Genomic DNA, 18,652 nt, shown 5'->3' with positions numbered 1-18,652 from the left:
ATGGTACTCACAAAGGCACTTTGGGAGGGAGCGGTCCCAGGTACCGTCGCCTTGACAGGAAATAGAACTTGTCCCGAGTAGGTAGTAGCCCGGGTTGCAGCGGTACGTCACGGTGGTCTGGAAGCTGTAGCGATGTGGTCCGCTGGGTAAGACTTGCCTAACGCTGTTTTCGACATGACCTGGCTCCGTGCAGTTCACAGCTAAAGGGAGATTGAGATGGAGGTTGACAGCACAAGTTGAACTCTATCAACAACAAAGCAGTCCCTAAAGTTTAGGACCTAAACAGTTAAGCTTAGATGGGTTAGGGTTAGATTTAGGGTTAGGGTTAGTCGGGTAGGATATGGTGCGGATCGGCAAATATTTATCAACATCGACTGCCTCGAACCATCGTGAGTTGCCTCCGTATTGTTTCGACAGTGTCAACAGTTCTAACATTTGGTGTTTAGTTGAAAATGCAAATTTAAATTAACTATGCAATGATGCCAAACCTCTAAATGGCTTTCGAAAAGACTGTCTACAACCTCCAGAGGAGCCATTATGCCCCACCATGCCCTATTTATTTGCCATATTCTCAATTGAGCTCATTGTATGCTAATAACCTTGCTCATTTTCGACACTCCCAACATGCAGCAGAGTTGAATTACCCTAAACTTATTTTCCCTTACAGATTTCTGACCTGCATTATTTATAACCATAATAACTTTATGTTTAAATCACTTATAAAGAAACAGTTTGGGAACTTGAGTGTATTCATGTTTGTTTCACTTTATTTCTAAGACCTCACTAGCTTTTGTCTGACTGACTCACCTCCCGAAAAAGGAAAGTGCAAGGTTCACGGTATAAGCGGAGAAGAAATTAATCATGCCTGTGTTTCTTTTTTTCTTTTCAATCCCAGAGCAAGCACACAGCAGGGAGTCTACCAATAAAATTCACCTGCAATGTTCTAATTAATGTGATATATCGAACTTACAGACCTCCAATCTTCTTATAGCCACAAAAACAGTGAGGATAACAGAAACATCTACCCGATGTGAGATTTAAGAACATGGCACCATTGAAAATACAAACATTTTGAGATTTACACAATGAGAAAGCTTTTTTCATCACAGCCAGGTTCATTTTGCACTGCAGAGTGGAAAAGTCATGTCTAAAGCATTCTTGCTTGCCCGCTGCGGGTGAGGAGCTTTCCCATTTTTTCGATCTCCCACTGAGTGTGATTTGAACCATTTCAAGTTGGACCGGCTTTATGTGGCCTCCATCCGCGGAAGGATGAAGGCCACAGGCGACTAACAGCCACCAGTTGCACATTCCTCTTGTACAGAAGGAACCTCTTCACCTCCAGAAAAGTATGACCTCACCGATGCTTTCATAAATATCCCGAAAATATTTTTTACCTTGAGCAAAAGAAATGCTTTCATATAATTTTCTCCTTCATTTATTCCGCCATGTATTCCAGTAAAAACTCGCAAGGGCCCTTTGACAGCTTTGCCATTCAGGTTTCAGTTAATACCAACTGTTTAGAAACTACTTCTTTATGCAACACACAACCCAATTAAACATTCTCGGCTTGGACAAAATTGAATTATTCAGAAAAAGATGAGACGTGGTTTTCAAAACGAAGCTGTCCTTCAAACAAGTGCAAAAAATGTTGATTGTTCTTGTCGCCTTTGCAATTGTGCCTTTGCTTAAATTTACATGCCAATTCAAAATTTTATGAATTTAAAACTTTGGACTCACTTTTACATCGAGGGAGAGGATTACTCCACTGGCCATTGGACTGGCAGGTTGATTTAACAGCTCCCTGAAGAACATATCCGGTATTGCAGACAAAGCGGACGCCATCGTTTAAGCTAAACTGGCTTCCTTGCGTCACACCAAAAGTGGGATTACCGGGATGACCGCAAGTTATAGCTGGAGAAAAAAAAAAAAAAGTAAAATGGTCAGTCAGTGTTGAGCTGAAGATGCTCAACAGTGCAAGTACTTACGAACACAAACTGGGGTTAGTCCTGACCAGCGATGATCCTGCTCACAGATCCGCACAGACACCCCGATGAGACGAAATCCAGGATTACACTGGTACACAACGCTACCTCTATAATTGTAGTTCTCCCCATTAATTTGCCCGTTCACAATTGGCTCAGGGCTGCCACAGTGGCCAGCTATGGGGAAAAAAAAAATGAAGGCCCACTTTCATTATTTTTTGTAAATTAGCTCCACACATCACTTTGTTAGCGGACTCACCCAGACACTGGACTTGTGTTCCGCTCCAAAGTCCATTGGACATGCACTCCCGAACACGGGAGCCGACTAAAGTGTAACCTGTATTGCAGGAAAAAATGGCAGTGGCTCCATACACAGTCAGCGTTCCTATCTTGTTACCATTTGGTGGAGTCCCCAAGTCACCACAGGAAATTACTGCAAGCAGAAGTACGTTGATGATTTTAGAATGTAAAACCTAAATATCCTTTAGAGCACAGGTGTCAAAGTCAAAGCCCGGGGGCCAGATACGGCCCGCCACACTATTTTAGGTAGCCCGCGAAGACAAATTGTGCCTCAAATTCCAAATTTCCAAATTGTTTTAACTTTTAAAAAAATAGAAATATTGTTAGCAATTTTGATCACCATTCATTTTTAAAATATTTTTTATTTTTAAATATTTGATCTGATTTCAATATTCTATTTTTAAATATTCGAACAGTTTTTATTATTTTAAAATTGACAATTTTAATGGCCCTTTGAGGCAAATTATGCTTGCGACAAAAATAAGTTTGACACTCCTGCTTTAGAGTATGTATGGTTGAAAACACATATCAACACTTACTATCACAGAAAGGTCGTGGATCCGGGTAGTTCCAAGTGCTATTAGCTTGACACTGAATGACCCTTTGCCCCCTGTAGTAATACCCCGGGTCACATATGAGCACCATGATAGCGTCATATTGGTTCTGGGATCCATAAATTAATCTCCATCGTCCGTGTTCTACCGCGGAGTGGCCGATATCAGGGCACGTCACCGCTAGTTGGAAAAAAAAAGGAAGTCATCGACAGGATTCACATTATTTTACTACTTGAATGTTTTACTTACGGACGCATCTGGGCGGGGCCTCGATGGGACTCCACCTTCCGGATTCCTGACAGATCATTGTCGTGGTGACGGGTCCTGCAAGCCGGAATCCGGGATTGCATTGATAAGTCGCCCTGGCTCCTAAAGAGAAGTCCTGACCCACAATGCTCCCGTTCACCGGAAGCACGGGCATTCCGCAGGACGTAACTGGCATGGAAGGAGAAAGCACAAGCTAAAAAATATGTGTACCGTATTTGCATGACAGATATTTTGCATCAAAATTAGATTTCGCTTTCTGAGCACCAACATTACAATCCATTTTCCATCTTTCTGAGCAATTTCCAAATCCACTTCATCAGCCCCTACCTTGGCAGAGTGGCACTGGTGCATTCCACTGATAGATCCCTTGGGCGGTGCGGGTGCAGGTGGCGCTGCTCTGGCCAATGAGTCGGAAGCCTTGGTCACAGCTGAAGCGAAGAGTGCTTCCCAGTTTGGTGCCTGTCAGGCTGTGCACGCTGCCATTTACGGGGTTGTTGGGTGGGCTGCAGTAGGCCGCTAGGAGGAATTTCAAACACGCAATACATAAAATCAAGCAAGAAAGCACACAATACAAATCTGTATACCGATAAGCATATAATCCAATAACAATGTGAAATGATGCAAGTGCTTGCTGAGGGGGTGATGGATTAATGTGCAAAGACCCTCGGATTTCCTTTGCATCTGCCATCTCTGGATGGTGAGGTATATGAGGACACATATGGATATGAAATTGGGAAGGATGTTCTACTCAGGCAGATTTGGATTTTGTTCAAAAGGATTACCATATTTTCAGGACTATAAGGCGCACCTAAAAACCTACAATTTTCTCAAAAGCTGCCTTATAGTCTGCTGCGCCTTATATATGGACCAAATTCCTAAATTTAAACTGGGCTGAAGCATTGTGTCATGAAATCAATCATAAGTGGCCCGCTGAAGACTATGAATCATGAATCAAAAAGACTATAGATCATTATTTTGTGATTATAAAGTAATTTGTTGCGTCTGAAGTTGAAATAAAAAGGATAAAATGGAGAATGATTTGGATTAAAAATCTGACATGATGCATTAATGGTGCGCCTTATAGTCTGGTGCGCCTTATATAAGGACAAAGTTATAAAATGGGCCATTCACTGAAGGCGCGCCTTATAGTCCGGAAAATACGGTATAAAAATGGGCACACAATAATCGAAGCACTGCTTTTGTTTGTTTGCCTTATCGGGGGCCGCAATAATCGTACACGATTCAGGTCAGCAAAGAAAACCTCATAGACGGGCTATCTGCACATTATATTGGCCCTCTGTCACTCACCCCGAGTAAGGTCTTGGGATCTAATTTAAATTCTCCACTTCAATCATTGTCAATCTCATTTGTCTGCCTTTCTGTTATCCTGACTCCTCCTCCTCTCCCTTTTGCCTCCGAGAACACATCTCTTTTCAATCATCCTTGCAGTCAAAGGACTCGGATCGACAGGGGCAGGTGAGAGGATAGGAATAGGTAATGGGGAGGTGGGAGGGGGGGGGGGGGTGTATGACGCACAAAAGAGATAATAGGGGAGATAGTCAGGTGCATTATGAGGCGCCGGTGGCACACAATGAAAGGTGACATGTTAAGAATGGAGGCCGTGATGGCAAAGTGCTCAAGGAGATGTTTGCCTCTTGCTAATGCAATAACTGACGGATTGCTAAAGAGGCGTGTACGCCAAATCCTCCGGCGCCATCTGTTTCTCCCTCGCCACCACGATACTTTCATGTTGACTATTGCAAATTGCAGGTTCTTGGCAATCAATCTATCCATCTGTCATGGAACCTGCGATGGCAAAGTCAATCATCGGTGAGTAGAAATTGAAAGATGAGGTAAAGGGAGCGATGGGGGAGTAGAGGAATGATAGCACCAACACCCGGATGGGAAGCCGGAGAGCAAAAAATGAAAAAAATGATTAGTCAATCTGGCAGAATAGTGTTGATAAAGAGCTGAGGGAGTCTTTTAAATATTTAAATTCATTGCCAGTTATACAGGTGATATTGAATACGGCTCAACTTATTTCCAGCCATGCTTGGTTGCCACGGCGACATAGCTGTTGGGATCTAGTTGGATTCATTAAATGACATATAAACTCAACTAACAAATCCAAATCTGTCACTTCTTACCCGAGTAGCGTATGCGGAAACCTTTGTGGCTGGTCGTGTGATCGAAGGACCAGTGAAGGTAGACTTTGTTATTGGAACTGGTGATGCTGAGTGGATTGGAGTAGTTTCCACTCAGGGTAATCAGAAGAGGACTCTGTCTTGAAGGACCTAAATTGAAAGACCGATCGACAAATTCAATTTCCCTTTTCTATATTTGACCAATTCCTTTTAACAGTCACATGTTGTACTCTATTTTCATGAGAGCAAGCACAGTTTTTAGTTTCACTAATAACCAAATAAAAACCGCTTCTAATTGAAGAGGCGAACAAAGTACGTTCGGTAATTGGTTTGGCAGCCCCAAGGTTAGCAAATGTCCTCTGGTTTTTTTTTTTTACAAAAAATAAATAAATAAAAAACACTAATCAGCAAGTCTTGCGTATACGACCACCATTTACTGCGAGAGGCCTGCCAGGCTTTTCTGACTGCCTTCGTAATTATAAATAAATGCGCAAAGCAGATGTAGAGGAAAGACTATGTGAGTTCATTTCAAGATTTAATTGCTTATGCTGTCAATTGCGTTAGGTAAACATTCAAAGTACATATGTCGGTCAAAAATGATGGGGATCTCACCGTCAAAAATTTCAAGCTCGTCAAATTGACGACTAGTCTGGAAATGCTCGATGGTAAACGTGATGTTGTATCCGGGCTCCACTTTGATGACCCACGAACACGACTCAAAATGAGGGAAGCCGGTGCCTGGTGATTGGCTCATGATGACCCCTGTGGATGCTGTCAATACCTCATTCATGGGGCAGGTTACTGATGAGTCAAAACAAGACAAGAAAAAAAAAAGATTTAGACACAGGGAACATTCTAATGGATGTTTATTCATTAGTAGTTTAACCGAATTGATCTTGAAGTACTAAATCGGGTGGATCCATAATACTGTTGGAGGGCGAATCAGTGTTGCCTGAAGTGCTATTGTAATTCGATAATTATTACAAACACAAATTTGTCTCCGAGGCAAGTGCAGAAATATCAGTTATTCTTTCTTATTCATGGAAAGCCTTGAGGAAAAATCTCGTCTTTTCTATTTAAATCGATGTCTAGTCAATGTTGCCTGGAAGCAATATTTGTCGAGACAGGTCACATCAATTTGCTAATTGGTTTCCAAGTCAAATGTGTTTTATTTCTTTTTATGGACCCTCTTTGTTACTCATGCTTGCTTTCTAATAAACATAAGTATTAAAAGAAAATGCTGGACTGCTTAGTTCAAAAGTGTTTACAAATTATTAAAAATGTTGGCTCTTATCATTCTTGGCGTGCCGACTAAGTGGGATTTATTGCATGAGGAAATCTTACAATGTCAAGTGTGTCGTTGGCTGAATTGCAAATGACTGCCAGTGTCATGGTGCTTTACCTTGAATACTCAATAGCTGCAAATCTCAAACGAGAGAAAGACGTGAAGATTATCATAAATTATGCAAATTGTTGATCTATGTATGTTTGAAGTGTTCACTCAGGGATATGTATAAAACATGATGGAAATTCATGTGTACAAAACATTTCCTTCACATTGTCTGTGTCTGTCTGCATGTCTCAAAAGCTCCAAGGGGGGAAGTGAGGAAAGGTCTTTGGAGCACAATTACGGCAACCCGCCAACCAATCGGGAGCTTCCAATCCAAGCATGAAAATCTGAATATTGGTTGATATTTATTTACCACTCTGAATAACAGCATTGAAGCAGAAGACATCTACCGTATTTTCCGCACTATAAGGCTCTTATAGTGCGGAAAATACGTTAATAAAATTGTAAGAAGACTACAAAAAAACATGCAGCACACAGAGATTGAGTAAATATAATTCATATGTAGACTATAAAAATATGCATTCATTACACGCTCAGTTAAGGTTTGCTCGCAGTGACCTCATTCATGCTAAAATTAAAGGATCCCCTTGTCTGCTCCATTCCGCAAGCAAGCAAACGCTGCAGTTTGTATATTTATAGCCTCAGCACACAATTGAGCTCACACGTCCGGCAATCACGGGTATATTAAGCCTTTTAACCGCTGCGGTATTCTTGTCTCCTTTTTTTTCTAGAATTTAATTATCATGTGCAGAAAGGTGATAAGGAGCTGATTGAAGGGAATGGACCACTACATGTGTATTAGCATGAATCAGGACCTAACTGCACAAAGTCATGGACGACAATGATGGACTGAGCAAGGGGCAGCTGTAATCCTTGCTTTGGGATTTAAAGAAAGGGGGCGGGGTTAAAAAAAGAATAATCTGTGGGAAAAAAAGGGAGCCTGAAAGCTAAGTAGAGGGCGGATTGAATAATGTGCAAAGTGTTACTCAAAAGCCACTCATGTCTGGCAACGGTTCCTCTGGACTTAATACAAAGAAGAGAAGTGAATGTGTGTCATTGCATTTAGCTCGATCTCCCTCAAGTCGGACAAGAGCCCGCTGATAGATGTCAAAATAATGTAATTAAAAAAAAAAAAATTGAGCACACGGGAGATTAACAGGTGCGTTACGCAACAAGAGTCGCAAAGTGTGATGCTGGTGAGTCGGCAGGAACTGCAAGAGTGGGATGGCGGGGGGGGGGGGCAATGCAGAGGATGAGAGACGATAGTGAGGGGCAAACAGCACTGCAGAACAGGAGGGAAGCTCTGGCATTTCTCTTTAGGGGACCATCCATATCATCCATTACTTTGACCAGACACAAGGAGAGCTGGGTTTGTCATGTATGTACGTGAATGTGCAAGGGGGTGGGAGGGGGGGGGGGGGGTCATGAGAGCCAGAAGCGATGATTTGATAGGTGCAGCTGCAGCCGGAATGTCCCGTGCATTTCAATGAGCTGTGCATTCCAAGCTCAGTCTCTCCTTGTCCTCTCCTTGGCTCCTAACTCCTTGTCCTGTTCTCAGTCATCCTCGTCAAACTGCTGCCAAAATTGATTTCGCCCAAATCCGGAAAAAAACTTGTCACTCGTCGAGTATTTATAAAAAATATGTAAAAAATGTGTTCGTAATATTTTAAAGTGGAGGCACCAGTTTCTTCCTACCCTGAGGAAAAGCGATGAGTACAATGGGGATGATAAGGGTGCTACTACTAGGTCCTTTGGGAGGATCATTCTCAGCACGGAGGGAGCGACATGGCAGCAATTCTAAGTCTCGCGGGAACCAAGCATCATCTGCGGAGATGAAAGGTTCCACCAAACCGGTATGAAGCTTTCCCACTATGACTGCAGGCTTGATGCAAAACCCACGGGACTCGGAAATTTGTCTTCAGACTGGAAGTGCGTCAATCCATTTATTTTTTTGTGTAGCCTTGATTCTGCCGATTGATTTTTTTTTTTTCCAAGTGACTCACCATCACATGACGGTGGAGGTCCTTCAAACTCTAAGTGTGCCCCCAAGCGACAAGTGAGGATGTCATTGCCGCTTAGCTGGTAGCCTGGGATGCATCTGTAGCGCACAATGTCACCTGGACAGACAGAGGTGGAGGACGGATTAATTTATGGACCATACTTAAAGTGACTCTAAAATGATCACTGTGAAAAAGCAAATACCGTATTTTCCGGACTACAAGGTGCACCAGACTATAAGGCGCACCTTCAATGAATGGCCCTTTTTATAACTTTTTCCTTATATAAGGTGCACCGGACTATAAGGCGCACCATTAATGCATCATGTCAGATTTTAATCCAAATCAAATCATTATTTTTTTATTTCAACTTCAGATGCAACAAATTAATTTATAATCACAAAATAATGATCCATAGCCTTTTTGATTCATGATTTATAGTCTTATGATTGATTTCATGACACAATGCTTTGGGACAGTTTAAATTTACGAATTTGGTCCATATATAAGGCGCACCGGACTATAAGGCGGCTTTTGAGAAAATTTTAGGTGCGCCTTATAGTCCGGAAAATACGGTAATCAATAACAATGAACTATTACCTATTTTAAACTCTTTGCTAGCCATCAGGATCTCCGCATTGGGAATGATGGTCGGTGGAAGACAGAACTGCAGCCTATAAGCTTCATTGGCAAGAAAGAAAAATAATGAGTCACCATAAAAACAATGTACATTTCATAAAGAGCTCCCTACCTTGATAGTTGATGTGAAACAATCCACCTTTCTCCGTGTTGCTTCGAAAACGGATCAGGACTTGATTTGATGTGCTCCTCGGAGGATCATTGGGCTCTCCATCAGTGAACACGCCGAGTTTCCTCGCCGATTCTTGGGGGCCGTCCCTAAAGACAACAAAGCTTTATCAGAGAGTGTGAAATATTACAAGCCACTGTAGGACCGCATCTGAGCACACAATGACTGATCTGAATTGGACTGCGGCTACTAACTAGCATCCGATGGGAACGTATTTGGAAACCGTGGCGCGATCCGAGCTGTCCCGAGACGCAAGGATGGCCGATTAAGACAGCTCCCGGAATTATGCGGCGACCATTCAGTTTAAAAACCATCTGTCTTTGGCTGTCAGAGTGTGCATGGGAGATTACAAGCAGCTCTGGAAATGGTTGGCTCGGGACCGCTGCCTGACTGCGCTCCGGCCAAGTTACCATTACGGGACCCATTTCCTTGGCTCGGTAATTCAGTGGCTTGATACACAGAGGAGGTGAGTTGAAACTGGGGAACATGATAGTCCACATCTTGGCTCTATGGGAGCCTACTGAAAAACATCCATTCAGTTGGGCCATTTATAAAAAAGTAAGAGTACAAAAATGGTTTTCGACTCATTTTTTTGCCAGACAACTTGGCAAGGAAAAAAGCTCAGTTGAGGTAAAATCTACTCACTTGGTTAAATGAGCACCTGACGGAAAATTTAGCGAAAGCCATTGTCGTCATATTGCCAGGTTGGCTGGCAATGAAAATGAAACAGGAGGTTTCTAGGGAGTGCAAAATCCCGTCTTTGATAATGTCAGCCATGCAGACAGATGATTAAATGACCTTTTGCCCTTCAACACAGCCAAACATGTGTTGCCGCTGACATTATTCCATACCAAACAGTTATGAAATCGTGCGGGCCGTGGACATGAAGTAGGGTGAAGTTGAGCATGATTCCAAAACCAGGAGCTACGGTGATCAACCAGGAGCAATCGGCCGAGTTGAGGTATTTTTCTGGGTAGCGTGGAGAGAAGATGGTCCCGTTGTCCGATGTGATGTTTCCACCACAAGGCACTGAGATATCGAAAAATTAAGAACTTTAATGACTCTGCATACATTCAGATAATTCTCATACGCCTACCTTCACAGCGAGGGAAAGGGTTGTCCCAATTCCGGGTCGTGCCGTGTTCGCAGGTGAGGATGGAATGTCCCACCAGCTGGTATCCGGGAAGACACTCGAAGGAAATGGACTGGCCCACGTTGAAGCCCGCCCCCACGACCACACCATAGCGGAATGGCTCTGGATCCGGGCACTCCTGTAGTTCATAAGCTGTCGGAAAGGCAATGATATTCAAATTTATTTTTTATTCAGGGTTTTTGTTTGCTTCCAAAGTCCTTCTTCTGTGTTTGGCTTGAGCCATTTAAGGTCGCTTTGGAGGGTTGAGTCTCAAAGAGCCAGGATGTAAATGTGACAGAAGAAATTGATTTCTACGCATCACAGATTCCCCATTGTAAGAGATATCTCATGCAAATGCTGCAAAGAGGAGTATTTGCAAATATAATGTTTGATTTATATGCTAATTTACATCGAATTATGTAAATATGCATTGCTATTTTTCGACTTGCCAATGTTGTTAGAGTCAAACAAAAAAAAAAATTACATGCAGATGTGGTTGTTGTCATTAAACATTCCAAAGCTAAAAAAAATATATTTTCCAAAAAAGTGATCAACAGTCTGTTCTAAGGTGATTAAAAACCTAAAATGCAGATAGTTACTAAATTACCTTGACAGGGTGAGGGAAGAGAAATTATGACATGGCAGTCTGCCTTTACAAGTCATTACTCATCATTCCCTTTTATGACAGTTTTATCATTTTTCAGGCAAATAGCTCAATATATTAAACGTACTTGGGCTAAACTACACTGAAGTGATTACGAGCTATATCGAGCTCGGCAGTAGAAATTAACTCTCAATACTGAGACCAACTCGCTTCCACAATTAGCAAAAATTAATCCTAGTGATTATGTTCATTAAAATATGAAGTGCATATTAAATCAGACAGTTCAAAAAAATAACTCCAGGGCTCGGCTTTTAAAGTTCTTCAACCTCAAGGACACTTACCTTGGTACTCGAACCTGAACCCTGGTTTGTTCTGAGAATGGTCGCTATGGAAATAAACGGTGGTCTCATGCGAGGTGGTGAGAAGTGAGGAAGGAACATCCTGCCCGCTGAATCGTCCAATGACGGTGCTCGTATCCAGAGGTCCGTTGCGTATTTCCAGGAAATCGTGATTGGCTTCAGTGGAGAAATTGAGGAACTGTAAGTGGGCTCCTGGAAAAAACAGAACACAATTATTTTCTTTGTATTCTATTATCATTAAACAAGTTTTAGTACATTACAAATACTCTGAGTTATTTTAAAAGATTTTAGGGGTCATTGACGCTCACCGTAACCAACCGGCAGGTAGATTCTCCATGTACAGTCACTGTTGCTAGGGTAGTTGCCAGGGAAACCGGGGCTGAGTATCATGCCCTCCATCTCCTCCCGAATTCCTCCACATTGGGCTGGTGGAAGTTAGAATTATATTAGCATTTATGTTACAATAAATGTGAATTTATTTCACAAAGTTCTTAAGCATTGTTGCACGCGTTGCATTTTTTTTTTTTTTTCAATCTGGATGTCATAGTGGCGCATTCGTCAGCTATTTTGTCAGTGTTTCTTTCATCTTAAGTCACCGGTGGGTACAATTTCCTTGACTTGAATTCCAGGTTGAGGACTCACAATAGTTGGAAATAAAAAGTGATGATGGTATCAAGAAAGATGAAACGAGAGTAGCCCTGAAATAAGATGAAAGGGCGTTAAACTGATGTTAAAAGCATCAGCTGACGAAAGCAGAAAACAGTGAGTGGTGAGGGTGAAGGAAAAAAAAAAGAATTGTGAGGAGGAAGAAGAAAATAAATTAGAAAAACAGCCTACTTAAGACAAAGGAGAGTCACCCCAGAGGGGAAAAAAATGCGAGCGATATAGCACTATTTTTCTCTCAGGAATAAATAACGGCTCCGATTCGTATGCCGTATGGATGCTTGCGAACAGGAAATGCAGATATATGAATTCCCCAGACTTGAAGCAATCGTTGGCTCCGATGGAATTTTTTCTTGTCACGGCACTTTCGCATGATTCATTGGATTCATCAGTGATTTCCAACCGGGGCACAATTGTGCGCCTTGAGAGGTCATCAGGAATGCCCGAAAATCACCTAATTTTGATTAATTAGTCCAGATTTATTCTTAATTATTAATCAAGGTTATGTTTTTTTATAGTATTGTGACTGATTGTGAGAGGCGGAACAATTAATCAAGGGTTAGTCGAACGAAAGGTCATTGTGATTTTAGTATTCGTACTTTTTGCTCGGTGTTATGCCTCGGGATTTTTTCTCCACTGAAATGGATTAACACTGGATTAAATAACCTCAACTGCCCTGTTGTTTTATCTTTTGGGCTAACAAGAGTATCAACATTTTCATTTGCACTACCCTGAGGGATAAGCATAAGACCAAAGTTGAATTTGAAGTGACAACGTAAAGCTGCAGCCAAGATCACAAGCCTTGAAAATGTTATTTTGGCCTTGTAGCGCTTTAAATAACGATCTGGAGAGCAAAGGGAGAGTGCGATCCCTGAGGAAAACTTGTCAGTCTAAAGAAAAAGACGAAAAGGACTCAATGTGGATGGAAATAGGAATTCTTACCTATGCATAGAGGCGGAGGGTAGTTCCATCTTCGGACGGTTCCAGGCATACAGGTGATGTGTGAATTCCCCTTGAAGGTAGGCAGGCCATATGCAGAGAGAAAATACAAGCGGCCGGCCGTGAATTAATTTGCACTCACTCACATCTGCTCCTCTAATTGTCTGAAGCAGATGCCCGTTGTCTCCAAATGACTTCACGCAGCGACTAAATGACTAAATTTATCTGAAGTGACAAAAGATCGATGCAAGGGGGTAACTGCAACCGCATTAAAACGAAAGAACGATTGGGGAGGTGCTGGGAGTTTGCCTTTTCCGTATTTTACCTTAAACTGGATTTTGGGAAATTTATGGGTTTTAACCGTGATTAGTGATTTTACCTGCAGCGTGTATCCGGGTTCACACTGAAAAGACACCACGTTGTTCATTTGAAGACGCTCCCCGATTTTATTGGCGTTCATCGGAATGATCGGTTCAGGGCAGTTGGTCAGTGACACGGCTGAAGGGATGAAAGATAAAAAAATTATTTCAGCGTTAATAAAATTTTGTACTCTTGTCGATATTTTTAACTTACTTTTGTATTCCAGACGGAATCCGGCAGCAGAGACGCTAATATCGGAGAAAAAATGGAGGTATAGCTGGTTGGAAGTGCTGTTGAGGAGGGCTGGAACTGTCGTGCCTTGGGGAGAAAATAAATTGCACGTATTTAGGGATCTTATCTCTTAGGTTGACCATGACTAAGTGCTCGAGTTAATTACAAAAAAAAAGGAAAATTATGTGTCGCATTTAACGATCAACACAAAACCGAAAAATCAATGCAAGTCATACCTGAGAAACTTCCAAGCAAGGTGTCAGTGTTGTCTCCTCCATCAAACACCTCCAATGAGTCCCAGTTCTGTTCTGTGACAAAACTGATGACCTGGATCTGAAAAAAGTAGAGTTGAAATGCATTTTGTCTTTTTAAAAAGTTATTAATTTATTTTTTAAATACATTAAAGAAATTAAACTAGTCCAGCAACATTTCTTTTTTCTTTTTTAGAAAAATAAAATATTTTAAGAGTGGATTATAATCATAAAAATACGGCTTGTTGGTTCAATGGTTCTTTTGTTTGACAAACTTAACTTTAAGTAGCATAGACACACTTTCTAAATGTCTGACTCAATACATGACTCTTGCATCAGCCCTATTGTGTTGTGCGGATACACAAATGAAAACGTGCCTTTTTGTGTTTCTCCGTAAGACATGAAAAACGTGACTGAGACAATGGAAACGGGGACAATGACTCGGGAATATAACAGAAGAGAGGATTACATGAGACATAATAGCAAACCCAATAAATTGGCACATCGCCTTTTCAAAGCAGAAATGGAGGCCTGTGGATGGAAAGGAAATACACACACAAACACACAACTGATGTGTGTACTACATTGATATTAAGGCTGTTGTGTCATATTTCTGACCCACAGATATTCAGGTGGGGTGGCAGGAGCTAATAGCTAAGGGACAGCACTGAGGTCATTAGCTCCAGCAGCTAAACTGTATGGCACGAAACTTTCCATCTGGCAAAACCCCAGCGGACGATGCGACAAACTCTGGCAAAGACGACTAAGTGAGGAGAAACGTGAAGATACATTTATCACAGGTGCATTCTAATCCAATTCGGTACGACTATTTGCAAAATCAGCCTGTTTCGAGTTCGAGTTCTCCTCCTTTGCATATAGAACTGCAATTGTAATTGTGTTAATTAGCTGTTAATTAGTGCTTAGTCAGCTAATTACATATTACCGTGCTTGGGCTGTTGTCTGCCCATTTATTGAAATTTTGTAAAACCAAGTCTAAATCTTATCCACATTTATTTCCTCTTCCTGAAGGTTAGCGAATTTTTTTTTTCCAATCTTTTTTTCTTTTCATGACCCTTAGCTCCGAATAAAAATAGAAATCAAACCTGAATTCCTGATCCCTCAGGAACGGTAATCTTCCAGACACAGTTGAGGCTGTTGAGGTAAGGCTCAGGAAACCCGGGTGATAAAATAGTCCCGGTACGATGGGTAAGATTAGCTCCACATGGAACTGCAGAAGAAAGCAGAAGAGAGCTCTACTTTGGGCAATTTCCTGATGGAGGAAGCATCAAGGTGATTTTCAAATTTTATTCAAATTTAATTTGACATCCATATATACAGTGCACCTTATTTTATGGCGCATGGTGGATTTTTAAGTACCGTATTTTCCGGATTATAAAGCGCACAGTCCAGAAAATACAGTACATATTACAATCCAGAAAATGCACAATATCTAATTTTAAGTGATACTTGCAGAATTATTGAATCACATCACACTGTTTCACTGAAGCAAAAAAAAAAAAAACAGTCATCAAACAAACATCTGGTCAGGGCATCTGTTACAGCTTCCTGTTTGTGTGTGTTTGTGGGATGGCGTGTTTTTGAGCATGTGGACTCCTCCATATTTTTTTTTTCTGCTGAGGTTTACTTATAAACTGCCTGCCAGCATGCTGGATGGATTGATATTGGATTTACAGGCAATGCTTGTGTGTGTACAAGATCCATGTCCTACCTATGCAGCTAGGGATGGAGCTGTTCCACTGTGCCAGCGCGTTGGGCACTGTCAAACATTCAATGGCGGCCGATCCCTCGAGCACATAACCTGGGCTGCATTCAAAGCGAATCACAGCGCCAACAGCAAAATTATTGCCCATTCGTCTGCCATTCCGGGGCTCGGGGACCGAGCTGCACTGGGTTGCGCTGGTGCGTGGCACGGCTTTGTCGAGCAAAAGAAGGCACGTTAAAGATTACCGGTGTCATTTGAAAGAAACACTATTTCATATACACTCGCTCACCTTGGTAGACCAGGTGGAATCCCCTCGAGCTGGATTGACCTTTCGAGGTGAAGCGTATCAGGATTTGGTTGGATGTCGCCAACGGCAAAGACTCGCCTAAGATAGGGAGTGAACCAAAAAAAAAAAAAAACAATTTGCAATGTTATAAACTAAGTGCCCTCGGTGCATAGTGTATATGCGTGAGTGCCGCACATTCTCATCTCTCCCGGTTTCACTCGGTTGAGTGTGAAATACAGAATGCAATTCAGGCTCGGCTTTATCACCGATACCGTGCAAGGCTTTGGGCCATGTCGACATTATTTAAAGGACATTCAACACATTCAGGAGAGCTTTGAATGTCAGCACCTGAGCCATGGCTCACAAGAAGACCAAAATCTAGAGTGAACTAGAACGCGCTCAATCAATTGTCATCAAGTTAAGAGCAGAAATGAATCGTAACAATGATTCAAAAGTGTTACAATTTGACAATTTTCCCCCCCACCCCGCATCTTAATTACCGTATTTTCCGGACTATAAGGCGTACCTAAAAATCTAAAATTTTCTCAAAAGCCGCCTTATAGTCTGGTGCGCCTTATCTATGGACCAAATTCCTAAATTTAAACTGGCCCGATGCATTTTGTCATGAAATCAATCATAAGTGGCCCGCTGAAGACTATGAATCATGAATCAAAAAGACTATGGATCATCATTTTGTGATTATAAAGTAATTTTCTGCGTCTGAAGTTGAAATAAAAAAGATAAAATGGAGAATGATTTGATTTGGATTAAAAATCTGACATGATACATTAATGTTGCGCCTTATAGTCCGGTGCGCCTTATATAAGGACAACGTTTTAAAATGGGCCATTCATTGAAGGTGTGCCTCATAGTCCGGAAAATACGGTAAATCCCTGCGATGTTTCTCACAGAGATGCGAGAACATGCTATCATGCTGGAGTATCAGTGCCTCTCAGTCTTTGGTGCTCAAGCTGCCGACTGCCTCTCAGCGGAGGATCTCATTACACCGTGTCTGCTTGCTGTCACACTGCAGTGGGGAGGCAGACATGCTTAACCCCCTGAGGAAACATCACGCTATGTGTGCGTCTGTGTATCTCCCAAAACCCATGCCTGTCATTGTAGTCTGTGTTTAATATATCTGTTCCTGTACATCAGTTGCATCATAAGAGAACTCCAGCCGTATATATTCTCGAGTGTCATGAGTCATGACGACTCGGGTGCCACAGTTGAGACCCCAGGGGCATGCTGGGTAGTTAATTGCAAGAATGCTGTCATGATTTACATACGCTACCTGTGTGCGCTCCAGACAAGGAGCTAAGAACACGAGAAGACTGCGTCGGCCCGTCGAAAACCTCCACGACATCGTTCAAGGCTGTCTGGAAGAATGCAAACTGGCTGAAGACCACTAGAGAAAAATATACAGATGGCAGAATTAGAAGTATACATAATTTAAATCCACAAGTTTGGTGTGACCAAAGGGAATATTAAAAAGGCTCGGTTCAGTGATTTGTCAGTAGATTAAAGGTTTTCTGACAATGACAGCGAGTATATCTATGTAACGTCGCCTTCATCCTTTAAACCTGTTGGAACATATTTAACTTATCAGATCTAATCTGTGTCGGCTTTACAAGAACAAAAAGGATATAGGAAACTGCAGGAAAGAATGAAAGGGCGCCAGAGGTCAGTGCCTTTCATCTATTACCGGACCGAAATAATCGTGCTTCAGCAGACCCCATTAAATGATCGTCAATGGATTAAACCAAATCATCTCTGACTACATTTTTTAAAAATCCCCCAATGAATAGCAGTAACAATTATTCTTAGGTCTTGGAATCATTTCCTAGGAAGATGACAATGCTGAAGTGAGTGACAAGTGCCACAACATCCCTCCCTGAAGGACATTTACACCTCCCATCTCGCCCGCAAGGCAACCTCGATTGCCAGAGATGTGAGTCACCCGGCTCACTCCTTGTTTGACCTTCTGCCCTCTGGGAAGAGGTACAGGAGCCTGCGCTCCCGCACCACCAGACTCGCCAACAGCTTCTTTCTCCAGGCTGTTAGGGCCCTGAACTCGCTACCCCCTTCTGCGTAGCGTGCGGCACTGTTGCGCTATTTTCGGGAATGTCTGCTGTACGCGTTTTTACGCTCCTCTTAATTAATTATTTATTTATTTATTGTTGTGTTATTTATTCATTATTTATTCAGCACGCTTTTGTTATACTTGTTTACTGTTTGTCTGTTGTGAGCCATGTCTTGTCACCGTGGGATAGGGGGGAACGAAATTTCGGTTTCTTTGTGTGTCTTTGGCATGTGGAGAAATTGACAATAAAGCTGACTTTGACTTTGACTTTGACTTTGACAACATGATAGAAATGATCTTACCATAATCTTGAGGAACAACCACCGAGTAAAGACATATCCTTGCACTGCTGTAGTTGCCAGGGTAACCAGGAGACAGGACCACTCCTTCCAAACCAGAATACTGTCCACCACAAAGTGCTAAAGCCAGAAGAATTTGATAAAGATCAACAATGATGAAATGGTAAGCACAGAATAAAAGACAATTTGTTAGGTTTGATTAATTTCCTTTTGCTTGCCCATCATGAATGACTTTTTCTTATCTGATTTGGCTTTAAGTGTAAAAATTGCCCGAGTGAAAAAAACATCGTCTTAAGTGAATGTTTACATGAGATAAATCTAT

At 41.9% G+C, this 18,652-nt stretch overlaps 1 protein-coding gene across 4 annotated transcripts in view; it reads right to left on the bottom strand.

Annotated features, from left to right (window-relative positions):
• Positions 1–18,652, bottom strand: part of csmd2 (CUB and Sushi multiple domains 2) — a 126,895-nt gene that overhangs the window by 54,305 nt on the left and 53,938 nt on the right. For all 4 annotated transcript variants that reach the window (XM_088364401.1, XM_088364402.1, XM_088364403.1 and 1 more), the window contains exons 32-56: positions 18,334–18,450; positions 17,243–17,356; positions 15,955–16,050; positions 15,672–15,875; positions 15,046–15,170; positions 13,928–14,024; positions 13,674–13,778; positions 13,480–13,598; positions 13,104–13,173; positions 11,807–11,923; positions 11,481–11,690; positions 10,500–10,688; positions 10,255–10,432; positions 9,347–9,492; positions 9,196–9,276; positions 8,602–8,715; positions 5,860–6,048; positions 5,251–5,397; positions 3,431–3,619; positions 3,086–3,271; positions 2,822–3,016; positions 2,242–2,415; positions 1,986–2,159; positions 1,738–1,911; positions 12–200 (exon numbers count right to left, since the gene is read on the bottom strand). In XM_088364401.1, coding sequence (XP_088220527.1) covers positions 12–200; positions 1,738–1,911; positions 1,986–2,159; positions 2,242–2,415; positions 2,822–3,016; positions 3,086–3,271; positions 3,431–3,619; positions 5,251–5,397; positions 5,860–6,048; positions 8,602–8,715; positions 9,196–9,276; positions 9,347–9,492; positions 10,255–10,432; positions 10,500–10,688; positions 11,481–11,690; positions 11,807–11,923; positions 13,104–13,173; positions 13,480–13,598; positions 13,674–13,778; positions 13,928–14,024; positions 15,046–15,170; positions 15,672–15,875; positions 15,955–16,050; positions 17,243–17,356; positions 18,334–18,450 — 3,699 coding nt within the window. The remainder of the gene's footprint in view (positions 1–11; positions 201–1,737; positions 1,912–1,985; positions 2,160–2,241; positions 2,416–2,821; positions 3,017–3,085; positions 3,272–3,430; positions 3,620–5,250; positions 5,398–5,859; positions 6,049–8,601; positions 8,716–9,195; positions 9,277–9,346; positions 9,493–10,254; positions 10,433–10,499; positions 10,689–11,480; positions 11,691–11,806; positions 11,924–13,103; positions 13,174–13,479; positions 13,599–13,673; positions 13,779–13,927; positions 14,025–15,045; positions 15,171–15,671; positions 15,876–15,954; positions 16,051–17,242; positions 17,357–18,333; positions 18,451–18,652) is intronic.

The sequence above is a fragment of the Syngnathus floridae genome, chromosome 21 (assembly GCF_059516105.1).
Source record: "Syngnathus floridae isolate MCC-2025c chromosome 21, RoL_Sflo_1.0, whole genome shotgun sequence".
NCBI classification, from domain to species: Eukaryota; Metazoa; Chordata; class Actinopteri; order Syngnathiformes; family Syngnathidae; genus Syngnathus; species Syngnathus floridae.
Note: the sequence above shows the minus strand (reverse complement) of the source record. Positions and strands in the feature narration are given on the sequence as shown.